Here is a 20,211-nt window from a genome sequence, read left to right as displayed (position 1 = left end):
TCTTGGCGAAAGTGAGTTGTGTCTCCGTTGGGTGGGCCTTTGGGCTTCGTTCCACCTCTAATGCGGAATCAACAAATGGATTTGGGATCAAGCCTCAAAGTTGATCAAGAAGTCCAGCTGACTCCATGTCAGCCTCTCCTGATCTTGCTGTGTTCCAGGTACGAGAGCTTTGAGGACCCCACGGGCATGACTGACAAATTCCACTACGGCACTCACTACTCCAACGCAGCCGGAGTCATGCACTACCTGATCCGCACAGAGCCTTTCACCACCCTGCATATCCAGCTACAAAGTGGGAGGTGAGCAGGAGCACGACCCCAGACCACTGATTCTTACTTTGGTAGCGTCCTCATTTCGTTCCAAACACTGAGAAGGTCCAGATTGGTTCACTTCCTCTCCTTCCTCCTACAAAGCTGCAGGAGACCCCTTAATACATCTCATGCGGTTCTGTGCTGATCAAGGCACCTCTGAAGGTTCTCCACCGCTTGATTTAGCCTTGTAGCTTGATTACCGACATGGCTCCCATCTCCATCTGGCCCTGAGGACGAGTTCTTGAGACGGTGCACAATTTCAGCTACCTGTAATAAAGGCGTTGCTTCTGCACAGGTTTACTCTTCAGGGTCAAATCCAATTTTTCCCACATCTGGTGGGATGGTTTTATAGGGGGCAGGGCATGGGGGCACTAAGGTCAGCCTAGAGCAGAGACAGCAGGATTGTGATGGAATGGAATTACGAAGGCCAGGCTCAGGGAGATAAGCATTTTCTTAGCTCACTGGAACCGTGTGGGAGGAACAAGAGGATGAGGCTGGCACCTCCCTGAGGAATTCACACTGTTGTGGCTGGAGGACTTTGGGAACTAGGGTTTTAGTCTGGGAAGATTCTTGCTAGAGGTTGTAGCTAATAAACATAGCTGGACTGAATTTGCATGGTCTCTTGAAGTTCCTTGGGCTAGGCCTGACAAGAATCTTCCCAGACTACAACCCCAGTTCCCAAAGTCCTCCAGCCACAACAGTGTGAATTCCTCAGGGAGGTGCCAGCCTCATCCTCTTGTTCCTCCCACGCGGTTCCAGTGAGCTAAGAAAATGCTTATCTCCCTGAGCTTGGCCTTCGTAATTCCATTCCATCACAAGGATCCATAGAAGGGTCAAAAGAAGCAAGGTGGTGGGTCCATCAGGATCATCAAAGTTCCACCCATTTGTATGTTCTCCGACATGTAACAGGGTGGGGCTTTCAACAGGTTGCCACACCACTTTCCTGCCTCTTTTGACTCCCCCTTCCGTGGATCCTGCTGAGCTTAAATTATTATTAAGTTATTTCTCTCACATTACTTGCTTAGAAGTTCATCACAAAAGTGATTGTGGAAAGTGTCTTAGCCACGTCATCACTACTATTATTATTATTAACATTTTAATATGATTTTTATTGAAACTTAAAAAAAAAATTAAAAACTAATCCAATCTAAGGAAGAAAAAAGAAAAAGGAAGAAAGCAAAGAGAAAGCAAAAACTGCAAGGAAAGAAATCAATCCAACTGGCCAGGTTTGCAAACCATGCTAAACCACCAATCATGGTTTATAAACCTTGAAAGTTGTGTTCCTACAACACTCTAAGCCAAAACCAACCCAACCCAACCACAATTTGGCTTAGAGGCGTGTACAAACTCCTCCATCTAGATGAGCTGAAATCATAAGTACCTGTCTGTGCTGAAGGACGTGACCCAAATTATTTCTTGCCCAGCTGGAGATTTCTCTCACCAAACCCAGCAAAGGTTTGATTGGGAAAGAGTTTTAAAAGTGTCCCACTGCGAATCGGGTTGGGCTGTTTTTTTGCGGAAGGAACGTGGTCAGATCAGCCTGTTGGACGTCGCGCCTGCGCGCTGTGTCCCTGGTAGGAATCCTTATTATCCCGTCCCCTGTTCCTGCCACAGGTTCGACTGCTCCGATCGCCAGTTCCACTCGGTCCCTGCCGCCTGGCAGGCTCGCTTGGAAAACCCGGTGGATGTGAAGGAATTAATCCCAGAGTTCTTCTACTTCACGGATTTCCTGGAGAACCAGAACGGTAAGAGGGTCCCCAACAAGCGGCCGTTCCCCTGGCCAGCAGTGTCCCTGAGAAGTTGGACGCGAGATAGCCAACCTTCGGGTCCAGAGCACTGGATATCTGGCCCTGACTCTGGAGCTTCTCCTCCTCCACATTGACCCTGCAGGAGCCACGTCCTGCCTCGAAGTAACCTCCACCTTCCTCCTTTTTCTCTTCCGCAGGCTTCGATCTCGGCTCTCTTCAGATATCGAATGAGAAAGTGGGGGACGTGGTCCTTCCCAGATGGGCCACGTCCCCGGAAGATTTTATCCACAAGCACCAGCAAGCCCTTGTACGTGGAGCAAACTCTGGCTGAACAGTGGGGTCGCTGGGAAGGTCCTCCTGTCTTAAGCGGGCAGACCACCTGGTTTGCTTCCTAAAAGACCGGCCACGATAGCGAGTTGCAAAGTTGCCTTGCCTTGTCTCTAAACATGGAGACTTTGGTGCTCCCTGAGCGTGGTGACTCGCTTGCAGAAGTTTCGTGAGCCAACTAGGGAACATCATTGGTGCAACTGAGCTACCAATATTCTCTCCTGTTGTCTCTAAATTTCAGGGTTGTAAATACGCGTGTGGATGTCCCCCTTTGGGAATGGTTTTCAAAGCGCCCCACGGTGAATCAGGTTGGGTAGTTTTTCTGCAGAAGGAACGGGGTGAGGTCGGCCTGTTTGACGTCCCGTCTGTGTGTTGTGTCCTTGGCAGGAATCCGAGTATGTCTCGGCCCATCTGCATGAATGGATTGACTTGATCTTTGGGTATAAGCAGAGGGGCCCAGCAGCTGTGGAGGCTCTGAATGTCTTCTATTATTGCACTTATGAAGGTAAGGGGGGACCAAGCGGGGGCTTCAAGGAAGGAACGCTCCCTTCCCAGGGTCCTGGAAGCGTTCAATCTCAGTTAGCAGCCCTCTCAACTGCTTTGCAAGAAAGGCAGTGGTGGGTGGGTGAGGGGCTACCAGGAGCAGAGGGCCCGGGGTTGTTGCCCCTCTTACTGTTGTCCAACTCTGGATAGAAGAGATGTAAAGACAGCCTCTTCCACTGGCGTGCTGTGCCCGTTTCAGCCTCACACCTGCAGTTTTCACTTAGGGGCCGTCGACTTGGATGCGATCGCCGACGAAACCCAACGGAAGGCCGTGGAAGGCATCATCAGTAACTTTGGGCAGACCCCCTGCCAGCTGCTGAAGGTACCCGGGACTAAGAACGGCGGCGGTTGGGTTTGGGCAGACGAGGAGAAGAGGCCAAAAGAGCAGGGAGGTCCCTCTCCAGGGCCAGGAGCAGCAGTAGAGGAGCAGCCCAGCGGTGCTGCCACATCTGGAAGGCGGGCCAGCTTGGACGGGCCCTGGAATTGCCTGGGGAGTTGAAGAAACACCTACCTTAAATTTTAAGGAGCACTCATTTTAAACTATAAGTTTTAAGCTTTTATTTTATTTTATTTTACTTTATTTTATTTTATTTATTATCACTTTATTTTATCATTTTATCATTTTATCATTTTATTTCATTTTATTTTATCGTTTTATTTTATTTTATAATTCCATTCCATTCCATTCTATTTTTTCTTCCTAGTGTTTTTCCCACAGGTGCAGGGTCCGCTTTTTTTTGGATCAACGGAATTTTATCATTTCATTATTTCATCTTTCATTTCATTTCATTATTTTTCCATGTTATATTTTACTTTTCATTTTGTTTTATTATTTTTCCGTATCATATCCTCCTTTGCATTTTATTTTATTGTTTTACAGTTCTCCCCAATCCCAAAGAATTCTGGGCAGGGTCCAACATTAAACCAAATAATAAGAGTAATAAATAAATAAGTAAATAAACTTTTTAAAAAATTGTAGCTAAATCCAGATTTATGGAACCGTGTGCAAAATTGGTGGAAATGTTGGTTACGTATTTTCCTGGCCCAGGGAAGTAGGGAAGGTCTTCAACCCTTTGGGTTTGCATTTTAAAGCTTTTGAGAGCCTTTTAAAGAATTCCTGAGTTTATCCCTGGTGCAAGAGACTTGCTTCTCACTCCTCATGGTACTGCTAGAAATGGAGAGTTACTGGGATGCAAAGGGGAGAAGGGATCTCACTGGGCCTCTTGAGAGATTCGGTGCCCTCCCGGGGATCCCCTGGGAGTCACACACTTCCAGGAATATGTGCATTTGAGCAAAGGTGGGAGCAGTGGGGGGCATCTGTTGCAATGTGCCCGTCATTGGTACTGAGAGGGCACAGCGACTTCCTTGGGTGGAGAGCAGGTGCCAGAGAAAAAAAGAGTTCCATTTAAGGAAAATGGACGTGCAAACCAACAGTGAAGATGGATAATGTCTTTGCATTACGTCCCCCGGTCCTTGTAGTTGGATGGAAAACAGGCAGCAAACAGATGGAGGGTGTGGGGAGGGGAGTGTGAGCCACTGATGACGCACTGTGCATTTTTCACCAAGGAAGCTAAAATAGCCTTTTTGTCCCCAAGGCACCACTTAGGAATGCTGGTCTGAAGATGGTTTGAAACTTTCGGCTTTATCTTCAGAAAGGTGGGAAATGGGAAAAGAAATAATCCACCATGCTTTTCTTCTCCACCTGCCTCCCAGGAGCCGCACCCAGCCCGTTTGTCGGCTGAAAATGCCTCCAAGAGACTCTCTCGGCTGGACACCTATTCTCCAAATGTTTTTGAGAACCTGGACCAGCTCAAATCCTTCTTCGTGGAAGTAAGTCCTTCCCACATTGGAATGAGAGGAGCTGTGTTGATTGCTTCCAACCTATCCCCCCGCTACTCCTTTTGGGGGAGCAGAACTGGCAGGCGTGTCATTTTTCCCCCAGGTGGGGAGGAAATGTTGCCATCATTTAGTTCAAGCTATGGCATGGGATTTCAGAAATGATGGACCAACAAAGATTTACCAGATCATCAAAACATGATGACTTGTCTTCTCTTCCTTGTTTAGGGCATCAGTGATAGGATCCCGCTTGTCCAGGCTGTAGTCCCCAAGAGCCAGTCTCATTCTTTCATGACTCAGGGATCTCCTGATATGATGGTAAGAGGAAAAAGGGATCCTTGCTTCTCTCCCAGAGATTACTCAGCAATTTTTTAGAAATGGAAACTGGGCATTTGACATAGGAGGATTGGAGATCCCAAAAGACGTTACCCCAAAAATGCTGAGCTGGGAGTCTACTTTTACCACTTGGTTGACTGGGAGGAGATGTAGTACAGATATGAGAAAGACCTTCTTCACCAAGCACAGAGTTCATCTGTGGAACTTGTTGCCACAAGAGGGGACAATGGGTACTATCATCAGTGGCTTCAGAAGAGAATGAATAAATTGGTGGAGGACAGGTCTATTGAGAGTTGTGAATCTTGAAGACACCATGTTACCTCCAGATTGGGGGCCACCTGCCTCTCAATCTGAGTTGCAGGACAACAACAAGAGAAGGGTGTGTCTTCATCTCCTGCTTGTGAGCATCTCAGAGGCATCTGGTTGGCTACTATGAGAAACAAAATGCTCGACTCAGAGGTCCTTGCCCTGATCCAGTAGGGCTGTTAAGTTTTTATGGGAAAGAGATGTAGAACAGTGTAAAGGAAGTATTTGTTCATACAGAGCTAAGTAGCTTCTGAAATTCACTGTCACAGGATATGGTGATAGCCACTAACTTGGATGGCTTTCGGAGGGGATTGGATAAATTCACGGAAGGCAGGTCTGTTGAGGACTACAAATCTTGAAGGCCCCATGTTATCTCTAGGTTGGCAGCAGCCTACCTCCAGAGACCAGTCCTAGGGAAACAACCATATAAGATGATAGGTCTCCATCCTGCTTGAGAGCATCCCAGACCCCTCTAGATGCCCACCAAGAGAAACAAAATGCTGGACTAAGAAGGGCCTCGGCCTGACCCAACAGGGCCATTCTTCTCCCTCTTTCTTGGTTGATGTTCCTCACTCTCTCTCCAGGTCACAGTAAGTGCAAATGGGCTGCTGGGAACTCACAGCTGGTTGCCATATGATAAAAACATCTCCAATTACTTCAGCTTCACCAAAGACTCCACTGTCTCCAATCCAAAGTGAGTCCGAGCTTCTTCTCCCCCTGCCAGGTTCAAGGGCATTCAGAGAAGCCCCTTCAGCTTCCTCCAAGCCCTCCAACCGCTTGTTCTTGCTTTCACCTGCTAGGACACAGCGCTACCTGCACGGCCCCTTTGCTCCCGGGGCAGAGCTGTCCTCCAAGTCACTGGTGGTCTCTCATGATGGCAAGCTCCTCTTCAGTGGTGGTCACTGGGACAACAGCCTGCGGGTCACCTCCCTGAGCAAAGGAAAGGTGGTGGGACACATCAGTCGTCACTTAGGTAGGAAGTCAGACCTCCAGCTTTCCCCGTTTCCTTTGCTTTCCTTTCTGCCAGCCATTTCTTGGAAAATTTAATCCATGGAATGTGTGTTTGGATGGAAGAATAAGGATGGCTAGCAGGTACGGTGTAAACAAGCTTCATCCTGCCATATTACTCAGAAGACTAACAGGATGGGAAGCTGATTTGTGTCCTTCAGAAAAGAGATTTTGAAGCAGCAAGACCTGCAGTTTTTGAACTCCAACATGGTTGCAGGTTTCTACAGGTAGTCCTCGCTTAACAACCATTTGTTTAGTGACCATTTGAAGTTGCAACAGTGCTTAAAAAAGTGATTTACAACCAGTGCCAGAAGTTACGACCATCCCAGCACCCCCGTGGTTATGTGATTGTGATAAGGGTACTCAGCAACCAGCTCGCACTTACAGCAGTTGCAGCATCCTGGGGTCACGATTGCCCTTTGCGACCTTACCAGGGGGCTTCCAACAAGCAAAGTCAGTGGGGGAAGCTGGATTCGCTTAACGACTGCATGATTTGCTTAATGAGCACTGGAAAAAAGGTTGTAAAATTGAGTCTGATTTGCTTAACAACCAAATTTTACATGATATAAATTCTCTTCCATGCAACCACAGAACCCCATACATATCAGACTAACAAATCAAGAATAGTCTAACTTTTTGTCCTTGACCCGCTGATTTTTTGTACTAGTGATTAAAAAAAATCTCTGTGTGTGTGTGTGTCTTGTGTGTGAGATAACAGCTCCTTGAATTTAGCATGCATTGTGGTGACTACGTCCATGGTGATAAACTGTACAGTTTTGTCAGCAATATCCGACATGGCTGTGAAAGCTATATTCTCACAAAGTCTCACTGCTCAGATTGACTGAAAGAAGGATGTTTGGGTTACCAAATCTTAGAAACCGGATAAGTGTACTTTAGCTCCTGTTTATGACTTGAGTATATTAAGCTGGGGGCTTCTGAGGTCTTTGATCCTCTTCTCTTGATGTCAGGGAGATATTCCTCCTTTCTAGCCAGACATGGAAGGAAAGTATGTCTATTCTTGCCCTGCGGTATTTTGCAAATAGTCATCCTTGTTCCCAGGCACAGGGAGTCCTGTTACAATATGGAAGATTTACAATTGCCTTTTATTTTTCAATGTGCAGTCTAGCCCACAGCCTTGGAGGTTCCTAGTGGCTTCCCATCCAACCTGGTTCAATCCTATTTGCCCTTTTTATATGAAAGTTGGCTAGGGATTACCACCTTCCAATTTTGTGTGCAGGCCTGAGATTGATGGCCTCCCATCCAAGTCCTAACCAGATCTCGCCCTGCTTAGCTTTTTGGACATCAGCCAAACCCAGCTTGGAGTTCTCCTATACTTAAAATAGGTAGATACACATATCTCCACATGTGGAAAACAAGGCATCTTAAGATTTCCTTTCTTTTGCAGATGAGACTTTTGTGCAAAGGGATGTTCGGTCAGCAGGACTCTTAGTCAATACTTTGCCACTTCTAATCAGTAGCTAAAGATATTTTTCATGGCGCACTGATGTTTCTCTTGCGCTGAGCTCCTGAACGCTGTTCAGTCTGTTGCCCTTGCATTTTTACTGGGCTTTGGCTGAGGTCTTCTTTCCTTTCCCAACAGATGTTGTCACTTGCCTGGCCTTAGATCTGTGTGGAATCTACCTCATTTCTGGATCGCGAGACACCACCTGCCTGGTCTGGCAGGTCCTCCAGCAGGTAAGAGGACCCCTTGGATTCCTTCCTTTGGGCTTGTTCATGGAGATTCCCTTCCATCATGGCTGAGATGATCCCGGGCCTCTGGTCCTCTCCTTCAGCACTTTCCACTTCCAGCATTCCTTGTGGCATGTCCAGGAAGCCCATTTTCAAATTCTGCTCCCTGATCTGGATAGGCTGGATAGCCATCTATCTGTGGGCTCTCCAGTATTGTGCAAGCTTTTGTTCTAAAGTACTTTTATTATAAAGGTTTAGTAACAGAATCTTGCAAGTCTGAATGCACTTCCCCCTCCCTCCCTTCATCTTCATGAGAACTAAGGAAGGTCTTGTCTGAGTCGCTTTCTCAGATTACAGTTCTGGCCCAGACTCAGATTTCTTTTATCTGACCATTGTCTTGACTGCGGCTCTTTCTCCTGTTCCTCAGGGTCATTCTTCCTTCCCATTACATCTGTCAGGGATGGTGTAGTGAACCCTGCAGTGTGCAGAGGGTTGGACTTGGCGACCTCTTAGCCTCCTTCCAACTCTTATGATTCTGTCTTTTTTCCTTACCCACCTAGGGTGGCCTGTCTTGCGGCTTAGCACCCAAGCCAGTGCAGGTCCTCTACGGACATGAAGATGAAGTCACGTGTGTTGGCATCAGCACTGAGCTGGACATGGCCGTGTCAGGGTCCAAGGTAAAGACTTTGCTTTCTTGGTAAGGTCCCGGAGTTAATCACATTTGCTTGGGAGCCCCGATTGAAGTGTTGTTTGGCAGGTGACCCAGGAAGTCATAAAATCAAAGCTCCTCCCTGACACATTCCTTTCCGAGCATGATTTTCAGAGTTTTTCTTAGCAAGATTTATTGAGAAGAAAGGGATGGAGTTACAGGAACTCCAGCGATTGAACTGTTTCATATTTAAAATTAATACAGGTAGTCCCCAGTTTAAGAATGAGTTCTGTTCCCAAGGTCTGTCCTTAAGTCAATTTTGTATGTAAACCGGAACAGTATTATTGTATTGTGTAATGAACTCACTCAAACCATTGTGTATTTAACTTGAATCACTGTGTATTTAACTTGGATTTTGCTACAATAGGCTCCATTCTTAACGATGGGTCATCCTTAACCTGGGTGTTCTTAACCCGAGGACTCCCTGTATGTACATATGTATATGCATATGTATATATGTATATGTATATGTGTGTATATATATACACATAAACACACACACATATACATATATATGTATATGTATGTATATGTATATGGACACACGGACACCTAATTTTCTTTCAAGAGGCCTTGCCCAAGAAGGTGATCTTTTCACTAATCTTGGGGAAGCGGGTCGACAGCTATTTACTCAACAGTCTTCTGCCTCTTTATCAGTCTGAGAACTAACCATCACACACTGTTGCCCTCTCCCATTAAAGCACAAGCATAGTTTGAACCTCACCAATTAGGGAGACCGATATCCCAGAACTCGCTTTTTTTCGTTCTCGCTGTTTCCGCCATGCTCCTTTCCCCGCTGATCCCGTGGGCCTTCTCGCTGGGCAAAACCCCAATTCTGAATGTGCTTTCTGCCTCCGCCCATCAGGACGGCACCATCCTTGTGCATACCATCCGCCGAGGGCAGTTCATGAAGTCACTGAGGCCCCCCTGCGAGAGTTCCCTGCCGGTCACCATCTCCAACCTGGTTGTAGGTCACGAGGGGCAGATCGTGGTCCAGACGATTGTGGGGGGAAGAGCCTCCCTCAAGGTACAGCCTGCGAGGAAGGGAGGGGGCAGGAATGCCTGGACGTTTGTTCTTAGCAGTTCCAACATTAAGGGGCACTTTGGGGAAAGCAGCAGATAATTTTTCTTGCAATCTCAGAGAATTGTTGAATCAAAATGAAGGGACCAGCCCTACAAAATTCTCCCTGCCCTCAGAGTTGGGAGAGGAGGGGGCACTCCATTGTTATTATTAATTGCAACTTTATGCATGATCTGTTATGCTGTTCTCTGTATACGCTATTTTCATGTTCCTTTCATGCTACTTTAAACAACAAGATAACTTGTTATTGGATGGGATTCTGTAATAATAATATAGTAGTACAGGTAGTCCTCGGTTAATGACCACAATTGTGACCGGCAACTCCATTTCTAAGTGAATCACTGTGGTCATTAAGCATGACATCACGTGACCGCGACTTGCAACCTCCTACCAGCTTCTCCACTGATTCTGCTTGTCGGAAGCTGAGTGTGAAGTGCACAAATAGCAATCATGTGACCGCAAGATGCTGCAACGGTGGTAAATGCACACTGTTGCGAAGCACCCAAATGGTGATCAGATGACCACAGGATGCTGCAGTGGTTGTAAGTTCAAGGACCAGCCGTAAAGTTACTTTTTCAACGCTGTCGTAAGTTCAAACGGTTACTAAACAGGGCAGTCATTAACCCAGGACTACCTATAGTATTATATCGTGGTGATATTGATGATGTTACTAATAATAGTAGCAGCTAGCTGGCCAGCCACGACCTCAGTTAAATCCAGAATAGATCCACTAGCAAAAGTCGAAGTACTTGTGGAGCAGAATCCTACCTCTGAGCTAGTATTGTTGATGGATGGACGGACGGATGGATGGATGGATTTATAAACCACTTCAGATTCTAAGTAGTATACAAAAGGAACAGAGGCAGCCAATACAATAAGAGCAATAAGATATTATAATATACAATCAAATAAATACAGTCTATAATTTTGGTTTTTAAAAAATCACAATTACAGTAAATTCTTGGCACCCAAAAAACTTCTGGAACAGCCAGTTTTATGAGCTTCCAGAAAGCCAGGGGGCTGGAGCTTCCCTTGCCTGCAGGGGGCAGGTAGTTTCAGAGGAGGGGAGCCCTCACAGAGAATGTCTGCTCTCAGGCCCCCTCAGTTGTGCCTCTTGATAGATGGAGACCTTCAGCAGGCTTTCTCTATGTCCTCAGGTCGGGTGAGCAGAATCTTGTTTGGGTACATATTCTTGAAGGCACTCAGCTGCTGAGCCGTATAGGTGATAACCTGTACTGGGCAGAAGGATAACCTTGAGGGACAGGAGGAAGAGCCACAACCAAGACAACAGTCAGATAAAAGAAAGCTGAGTCCGGGGCAGAACTGAGAAAGTGTCTCAGACTTGACCCTCCCTAGTTCTCATGAAGATGAAGGGAGGGAGGGGGGAAGCGCATTCAGACTTACAAGACTGATGTCAGCTCTTCAAGGTAAACCAGACAGGAAGCCAGTCATGCACGCTAATACTACTTTCATTATAAGATTACAGTAATAGAATCTTGCAAGTCTGAATGTGCTTCTCCCCTCCCTCCTTTTATCTTCATGAGAACTAGGGAGGGTCATGTCTGAGACACTTTCTCAGGTTACAGTTCTGCCCCGGACTCAGATTTCTGTTATCCTACCATTGTCTTGATTGCGGCTCTTCCTCCTGTTCCTCAAGGTTATTCCTTCTTCCCATTATGTTACCACACCTTGAACTGCTCTGGAAATACATTGGTAGCCAGCACAGCTCCCACACCAGTGGTGTCACATGGCAAGAACAAGCCTGTCCGTAAGCAAACAGACTGCTGCGCTTGCACTAATGGAAGTTTTGAGGTAGTCCTCAAGTGCAGCACCGTATAAAGCAAATTACAGTAATCCGCACAGGACATGAGAGGGACACGTATGACCATCTTCAGTACCCCTGTTCTATGTATATGGTGCTTTTGGCACACCAGCCTAAACTGGATTGAGACCCTCCCAGCCATGGCCTCTGCCTGCTGTTCCAGAGGAGCCATGAGTCCACATTACAGGCCTGCTCTTCTTGAGGAGCATCCACTGAGAGTCAAAGATGTTCCCACATTTGGTGGTACCAGGGAACAGAGTAAGCTTCAAGCTCTGGTTAAAATTACTTGCTTCACAGGGATCAAATTTCAATTCAGTTTTAGAACTGGGCTGGTGGGGGTATTGGAAAAGGTTGACTGCACTTTATATGGGCCTGCTCGACTAATCCCTTGCTTCTCTTTCTTCCTCTTCATCAAAGGACAAATTTGCCCTCCACCTCTACTCAGTCAACGGCAAGCACCTGTCTTCTGTCCCTCTGGACGAGCAGGTTACCTCTATGTGCGTCACGGAGGACTTCGTTGTGCTGGGAACCCTTCAGTGTTCACTGCAAATCAGGGACCTTCGGAGGTAACCATCTTTTCCTTCCTCAGTTTCTCTTTTTTGACACATGGGTACCCTGTTCTCTTGGTGGGACTAATGGTACCTATGCTTCAGTATGCAGGGCAGGCCATAGGGGAAGCCAGAGTTATATATTTCCCACCTCGCTCTGTAGGGGAACCCATGTCCAATTTTTGGCAGCTGTGGGCAGAGGGAATATTAGGGGGCACAACAAGAGGCTCTAGCCAAGCCAGTTGCCCCCAGGGTCTTGCAACCTGCAGAGACTGCCCATGGAAATTGCCTTGCCAACTTTGCTTGTCAGCATCTGTCTGAATGCTTTGAAGCTGTTCTTCTCTTCAGGGACCTTATCCCTGATTTGATCCAACTGGGCTCCAATGGCACATACATGTAGTCCCCTGGTTAAGAATGCCCGGGTTACAGACGACCCATAGTTAAGTACAGAGCCTATTGTAGGTTAAATACACAATGGTTTGAGTTCATTACACAATACTACTTATACAGTATTATACAAACATACTGTTCCGGCTTCCATACAAATTCAACTTAAGGACAGACCTTGGGAATGGAACTCGTTCTTAAACTGGGGACTGTGTAATCCCTGGGTTAAGAATGCCCGTTTTAAGGACAACCCATAGTTATGAACAGAGCCTATTGTAGCAAAATTTGAGTTAAAAATACGGTGGTTCAAGTTCATTACCCAATACTACTTATACAGTATTATACAATCATACTGTTCTGTCTTACATACAAATTCGACTTAAGGACAGATCTTGGGAACGGAACTCGTTCTTAAACTGAGGACTACCTGTTCTCGTTTTGGCAAACTGAACTCCTTCCCTCGGGGGGAGTTCAGATGAGATGGTCAGGATAAGAAGGGTGGTTTCCATTGCCCTGAAGGTGCCAGACAGGGAAGTTTCTCCGTGCCCCCCCCCCCTTGGTTCTTCCACTCCAATTTCTCTACTTTCAGGCTCCAGCCAGCCATTCCCTCCTTGATCATGAAGGTCCCCATCCACAGTGTCTCCGTGACCAAAGAGAAGAGCCATATCTTGGTGGGTCTGGAGGACGGGAAGTTGATTGTGGTCAGTGCAGGGCAGCCTTCGGAGGTGAGTGCTGGCCCCTCTGCTTCCCTCAGCTTAGTTCCCAGAGGGCCAGGAACCGGGGGTCGCAAGAGCATATTACCAGCTCCTGAAAAGACGTGCTGAAACCCAGGGTGGACTGTGGGAGTAGCCCCATCTTGTTTGCATTGCTCGTTTCCTAGCCTTGGGAAATGGGACCGTGTCAGGTAGAATGGAAGGAGTTGGGGAGGATTTTTCAGCTGACTGGCCTGGGACGAGCACTGATGGAGCTATCCTTAATGACACCTTGTTTGCCTCTTGGGGAAATTAGGTCTCTTCCCATATCTGGGACCTGTTTTCTGAGGCAACCAGGGTTCCTTCCCCACTCCGCCTCCAAGACTGGCTTCCCAGCTGAGGAACGTTCTGAACAGTAGCTCCTTTCCTCTCGAGCCATTAGTCATCCTGGTTGGACGTGATGGGTACCGCTGTCCTGACAACCTGAAAAGGCCGCACAGGGGTCAAGGTTCTGCTTGGCAAACTGGACCCTGTCTTGGCTGAGCAGAGCCGCAGAAGCTGCGAGGTCCTCCTCGTGGTGCTTCTGGATCTCCTTCCTCACATCTCTCCTCCTCCTCCTGCAGGTGCGGACGGGGCAGTTCCACCGGCGGCTGTGGCGTTCAACACGGCGTATCTCCCAAGTGTCCTCGGGCGAGACAGAGTATCATCCCACGGAGTCCAAATAGAGGCCTCGTTTTTAATTTTCCTGTTGCCTTGCAGCCACCCCTGCTGCCCTATGAGACACCAGGTTCTTCTAAGGGAGTGTCCAGCGCCGCTGCTCTCAGACACTCTCTTTGCGCTGCCCCCCGAGTCTTACGGCTTGCAGGGCTGGCCTGTGGAAACTGCCTGCGGACTCCCTAGAAGTCAAAGCCTGCGCACGTCTGGAGCAGGCTCCTGAATGCAGTGCGTGCAGCGGAACAATCTGGGGGGGTGGCTTTCCTGAGCCCATCCAGCTGTTCCCCACTGATCAATGCTATAACTACTGTTGATTCCTGCGGAGCTTGAAGTGGCAAATGTTTGTATTCGTTGTCTTACACTGGAGAGAGCGAGCCAGGAGGATTGTGTGAAGGCTGCAGGAGTGCGCTTGCCCCCTCCCACTGTGTGGCAGAGTCGGGGGGCAGGAGGAACACAAGAGACGCCCCAGCATCCAGACTGCAGTTTGGTCTTTCGGTGGTGGCCTTAAGGAGACTTTACTTGCACTACGCAGAAAACCTGCACCCAAAACTGAGGCCCGCTGCTTTCCTCTGCCCCAGTTGGTGAGAAGCCTTCTTGCTCTCTGAAGAAAGCTTTAAAGGAAGCCAGAAGGACGAAGCGCAGGAGCTCTTGATCCTCAAGCTGGAAGCCAAGAAGGCCAGGCAGGGCAGGGAACCCACAAGCATCGCGCCAGAGATAGGGGCAGGCGGTGAATCCTGAATCTCTTACAGAGTGCAAAAAATGGGAAGGGGGGTGACTGGCTTCCCCCACAAATCTGGCTCCCTCTAGAGACAGGTGGGCTTGGGACTGGAGACCCTCCGTGGCCAGTTGGCTCTTGGGGAGGTGGGAGGCCCAGACAGTCATTGGGGGCCGTCGGTTTCCAGCACCAGCTGAAGCGTGGGATGCCCTGGGTACCTTCACTAGCAATAAAGCCATTCTTGGTGCCCGTGTGTCATAACCCAGCCCTGCCTAAAGGCCAAATGTTTCTCTGAGCTCCGAGAGGAGGGAAAGACCCTAGGAGTGGAAGATGGCATCCAGAATGGTACCCCCAGCCAGGTGCCCTCTTGCAAAGCACCTCTCCCCTTTCAACCCTTTGCTCCTCACCCTCAAAAAAACTCCATGCCCCCTTAGTAGGAACTGTCTGAGCCATCTTACCCAAGGGCTGGCTGGTGGAAGTGGGTGACTCTCTGCTCCATTCCTGAAGGGTTTTGCAGAACAGGCCTTGTCCTCCTTCTAAGCACCTGTTGATATCTACAGTTCTAACCATCTGCACAGAGAAGAGGGCCATAACCACGGAGGAGGGGGAAGGTTCTGAGATATCAGAAACCACATGGGCGTCACGAAGCTGAATTGGAACAGATTCCATGTTGGAAGGAGAACATTGGCTTTGTCCTGCAGAGCATCGACCTTTCCGTTCCTTGCTGTGGTTTTGAAAATCTCCTTGCTCCACAGTTGTGTTTTTCCCAACCTTCTTGGGGTTCATCCCATTTCTTCATCCACACGGTTGAAGGCTGCTGGGCTCCTGGAGGAGAGCACCTCTCTCTCCCCACATTTACTTAGCTCCACTTAGCCTGGCGCAGGGTGATCCCTCCTCCACTTGCATGTCTGGATGGTCCCTCTCTGCCTTAGGGTTTAGCCCCACCTCTGGGGCTACAGAGGGCCCATTGATGGGATGAAATCGAATGCCCCAGAGAAGAACTGGTACCCACCTCCATCCTCATGAACCTTCCTTGCTGGGTTACATTGTCTTCTGTTGTCATCTTCATCCCAAGGGAGAACACACTTCGTCCTGCAGGCGCATCACGTTAGAAGATGCTCAGTTACTGCTAGAAAGCCAATCCATTATTTCCTCTCCAAGCTTCTCTGGTTTTTATCATATTTTTAATCATCCCACTGTCCCTTCCTTGGCTCATCCTGTGTGGCTACTACTGGTCAGGAGTGGGGGAAGAAAAGAGGCCAGCTGCTATCCCAGTTATTTGCAGATGAGAAATTTTCTCCGTCTTTTTCCTCCCTTTGAAAGCTGGTCCAGGTACCACCTGGGATGTGTCACTGCACCCCAAAAGTGATGCACTAGGAAGTTCAAAGCTTTCTTTTCCTTTCTGGCCCACTAACTCATCTTTTCCTGCATAGAAGGAAAAAGCTCTAAATCAGTGTTTCTCAGCCTTGGCCACTTTAAGGTGGGTGGACTTCAACTCCCAGAATTCCCCAGCCAGCAAGGCTGGCTGGGGAATTCTGGGAGTTGAAGTCCACCCACCTTAAAGTGCCCAAGGTTGAGAAACACTGCTCTAAATGTTTTATCATATTCCTTCCTTCCTCCCTACTTTAGAGAAAAGTCCAAGGCTTTTCTTCCCCAAGTTAGCATTCTCCAGGAGGGCTAGACTACAACTCCAACCATCCTCAGCCAGAGTGAATCCATGGGAGGGTGCCAGGCTACGAGTGAGCGATCTAGCCTCCAAAAGCATTCTCAAGTCTTTCTGTAACCTCCAACCCACCCCAGTGCTTCTCTCTTTAAAAAAAAAAAAAAATCTGGAGTAAAGACCAATTTCCGCCAAGTGCAATATTTGCATTTTGGAGAAAAAGGAGTGTCTTTTTTTCCAAATGTCCTGCTGGGTCACCTTTTTCTCTGTACCTAACAACTCACAAGTGTACAAAACGTGTTTTGTAAGTGGTATGAATTTCACCCATCCAAACTTTTCTACTTGTTTTTGTATTTAAAGGAGGAGAGGCATTACGTTGAGTTTTCTGACTCCTCCTAGCTTTACGGGAGCAAAAACAGTGAATGAGGCTTGGTGTGGATTTCGTCCTTTGACCGGTGTGAAATTTAAACTGGGGGGTGGGAGGGGGCAGCCACAAATGTTTCATCCCAGGGACTGTCGGCTGGCTTACGTTTCCCGCCGTCCTGTCATTCCTAAGATGTGGGGCTCGAGAGCATTTGGGTCAGCTGGATTTATCTGGGGCAGGGCGGTTTAGGTTGGAGACATCGGGCTGAAGCTTTGGAGGGGCTTGCAAAAAAGGGACTTTTTGCAGGTTGGCTCAGTGGGACACACCAGTGTGTCCTTTCCCTTTGGACCTGCGTGTTTTACACAATCTCTTATCGCTTGGGGTGCTGGTGAAGATCCAGCCTTCCAGGCTATTGCATCATTCTTGGCACGGGGATGGGGGGAGATAGAGAAAAGAGCGAGGCTCCCTTATTTCTCTGCAGCCCCGTAAAGTGTTCCTACCGCCCTCTCTGTTGCAGAACCTTTCCAAGGAGGGATGTCTTTAAGGAAGACATGTGTGGAAGGCAGCCTCCAAAAATGATGCAGCAGGTGGTTAAAAAGAGGGAATGTCCTCAGATAGTATGCCCTGGAGTTATCCACTCTTTGGAGTTGGGTAGGAGCATAAATTGGTTGCAAAGAATGCTTTAAGGCAGTGTTTCTCAACCTTGGCCACTTTAAGATGAGTGGACTTCAACTCCCAGAATTCCCCAGCCAGCAAGGCTGGCTGGGGAATTCTGGGAGTTGAAGTCCACTCATCTTAAAGTGGCCAAGGTTGAGAAACACTGCTTTAAGGACTGGGGTTACAGGAACAGGGGCACCTTTTTACCACCTCCACCCGCACGTCAATATGCCACTGAACTGGACGCCCATTTTGCCCTCTGATGGGCAGTCCATCCAGGACAGAGGACCCGAAGGGGAAAGATCCATCACAGCCTGCCCTCCGCTGATCTGAGCTACCATACAAGCCAGCTTTCTCGGTTTAGGTATGGTGAGAGGCTGCAAAGGCAGAACGTTTTCTTTCCTGTTTGAGAAGAGGATTGGGATCTGTGTTTTGCAATAAGTAAGTAATAAATGAAACACGGATCCTGAGGAAACGTGGCGTGGGAAGGCTTCCGCTTGAACATCGAACTCCCTGGGAGTAAGAAATGCTACCGACCCACTGGGAGGTTGCTGGGAATTGTGCCCCGTTCTCCGTAGAGTGGAAAGGGTGTCCTCTTTAATAAGGCCCGTGGGACAGGACGAATCCACACGAGGGTCCACTGCCTTGGCTCTTTCTTCCAAAAAAAAAAGAGAAAAGAAAAGCACAATCTGTACTTTTAAATTAAAAAAAAAAGTATGCCTTAAACTTGAACATGACTGCTTGCCTTGAATTCTGCTGGTTCTGCTCCACAGATTGAGGGTATCTTGTTCACCTGACTTTAAATAAACTGCTAAAAAGGAAGGGTGGTGTTGTGGTGTTCTTGGCTGTGTGTGGCAGCTTGATTGTGGTTCCAGGCTCATGGTAGAAGCACAAAAACAAATCAGGGCGTAACTCAAGCACATGATATCCCTATAAACAGTTGCTGCATAAGGCAGAAAACAGAAGGAATGTAGAAAAAGTTGAAACTTGTCATATAGATGAGTATACACACACACACACACACACACAAACAACCACCACAAATGATTTGTCCAATTAGTAAATAATTCTCATGGGAGTCCTCGTTTAGTAACCCCAGATGGGACCAGCAACTTGGTCATGAAGTGAAGCAGTCGCTAAGTGAAACTGCAACTGCTTATGATTTGACTTCAGCTTTCCTTTGCTTTACAGATCTGTGAAGGTTGTAAATGTGAGGATGGGTTGCAAAGTTACTTCATCACCGTTGTAACTGCAAGTGATCACTCAATGAGGCAGTCGCTAAACGAGGACTCCCTGTAATAACGTTTCAAAAAGCCCATTTGTTAATAGTAGTGGAAACTGGGAAACCAAGCCACCATAAAATATCCCAGCCAGCTTTCTCTTCTAAGTACTAAACACAGGTGTGCAAAGCACTGAGTTGGAAACTTTAGGGAAATGTCTTGCTCAGATGGCCAGCGTGATGTCTCCAGAAACGGGCCTTGCCAATCTAACCCGAAGTGTGCTGACCTCGGAACGCAGCATTCCAACCTCTGTTTTGAGGCCAGGACCCTTCCTGTGAGGTTGGAGCGAGCATCTGGTGGTCAGAACAGCTCGAACTCAGAACACTTCCCAGCCAACTAGGCTTGGCTCTGCTGAACTTCCCAGATCGAACAGGATGCAGTATTTTCTCTCGGAGAGGTGGCAGTAAAAGAGCTATTGGTGTAGGGGTTAAGGCAGCGCCTCCCAAACTTTTTCCTTCATTGCCCAAAACCGCTTATCAGAAAGTCCTTTTTATCCGATGTAGGTCAAACACTTTAAGTCAATTCAAATGTCCCTGTTGTGATAGGGTAATGAGTTCGTGTGTCGTTACCCAAAATAAAACTACTTTTACCCAATTTTGGGTAATATGCCTGGGTTTGGGAAGCCCTGGGTTAAGGTGTTGGACTAGGAGCCTACAGACCCAGCCTCTAATCCAGTGTTCCTCAAACTTGGCAATTTTAAGACGTGGGCAACTCCCAGAATTCCCCAGCCAGCATGGCTGGCTGGGGAATTCTGGGAGTTGAAGTCCACATGTCTTAAAACTGCCAAGTTTGAGGAATGCTGTTCTAGTCCTTCCAAGCACCACCAGCACAGAACTCCCTGGGGGTCCTTGTCCAGTCGTCCTCCCTCTCTCCAGCCTACCTCACAGGGTTGCTGTGGGGGAAAAAGTCAGAGGAAGGGCAGGCACAGTGACTTGAGCTCTTTTGGGACATAAATCTAATAAATCGGTCGTGAGCGGTTTCTTGTACAGTCTTTTGCACCCCGAAAGCATCTGCAGCAGCTCTGGGAGGTGGGCTGCCCGCCTTGCTCTCTGTCCCCCACCCTTCAGGACTGCTTGCTCGCCCTTCCCGTCCACCGGCCAGCTGCTGCTCGGAGGCCCGCGCGAGAGCAGCTCTATTGCTGCACCAAACCCGCAAAAAAAGCCCCTTCCCACGCGCTCCCAGCGCATCGCTCGCTCGCCTGCCGAAACAGCCGCAGCGGGAACCCCGCTGGCCTCTTTCCCATCGGCAGGTGGCGCTGTTCGCAGGCCTAGTCTCCCGTCGGGGGCGGGGGAAAAAAAACAGCGCGCGAGCCAGGGCAACCGCAGCATTCATCACAGCGCCGCGCAGGCGCACTTTGCTCCCCTTCCCCTCGGAGGAGCTCTGCGGTTCTATGGTCCCGGCGAGGCGGGGAAATGGCTCGGGCGGGCGAAAGCCCCCAACGCTCCTCCTCCTGCAACCCCACTTTGTTAACTCTCTCC

The 20,211-nt window shown here is 48.3% G+C and overlaps 1 protein-coding gene and 1 long non-coding RNA gene across 4 annotated transcripts in view; both read left to right on the top strand.

Moving 5' to 3' along the window:
• The window catches only part of NBEAL2 (neurobeachin like 2), a 127,367-nt gene extending 113,167 nt beyond the window's left edge, over positions 1–14,200 (top strand). For all 3 annotated transcript variants that reach the window (XM_088150469.1, XM_088150468.1, XM_088150467.1), the window contains 15 exons: positions 159–299; positions 1,926–2,056; positions 2,257–2,366; positions 2,774–2,891; positions 3,154–3,251; positions 4,643–4,759; positions 4,994–5,083; positions 5,992–6,101; positions 6,208–6,380; positions 8,016–8,110; positions 8,665–8,781; positions 9,679–9,840; positions 12,134–12,282; positions 13,241–13,376; positions 13,967–14,200. In XM_088150469.1, the coding sequence (XP_088006595.1) occupies positions 159–299; positions 1,926–2,056; positions 2,257–2,366; positions 2,774–2,891; positions 3,154–3,251; positions 4,643–4,759; positions 4,994–5,083; positions 5,992–6,101; positions 6,208–6,380; positions 8,016–8,110; positions 8,665–8,781; positions 9,679–9,840; positions 12,134–12,282; positions 13,241–13,376; positions 13,967–14,068 (1,849 nt within the window). In that variant the 3' untranslated portion in view covers positions 14,069–14,200. The remainder of the gene's footprint in view (positions 1–158; positions 300–1,925; positions 2,057–2,256; positions 2,367–2,773; positions 2,892–3,153; positions 3,252–4,642; positions 4,760–4,993; positions 5,084–5,991; positions 6,102–6,207; positions 6,381–8,015; positions 8,111–8,664; positions 8,782–9,678; positions 9,841–12,133; positions 12,283–13,240; positions 13,377–13,966) is intronic.
• A 2,094-nt stretch (positions 14,201–16,294) lies between these two features.
• LOC112541362 (uncharacterized) lies at positions 16,295–18,275 on the top strand. The gene is made up of 2 exons (XR_003085367.2): positions 16,295–17,463; positions 17,606–18,275. It is a non-coding gene; the product is annotated as an uncharacterized LOC112541362 (long non-coding RNA).
• The last annotated feature ends 1,936 nt before the right edge of the window (positions 18,276–20,211 follow it).

This window comes from Python bivittatus, unplaced genomic scaffold (genome assembly GCF_059951505.1).
Source record: "Python bivittatus isolate LINGU-HERP-01145 unplaced genomic scaffold, Pbiv_v1 ctg000610_np1212, whole genome shotgun sequence".
Classification (NCBI taxonomy): Eukaryota; Metazoa; Chordata; class Lepidosauria; order Squamata; family Pythonidae; genus Python; species Python bivittatus.
This window is presented reverse-complemented; position numbering and strand designations above follow the sequence as displayed.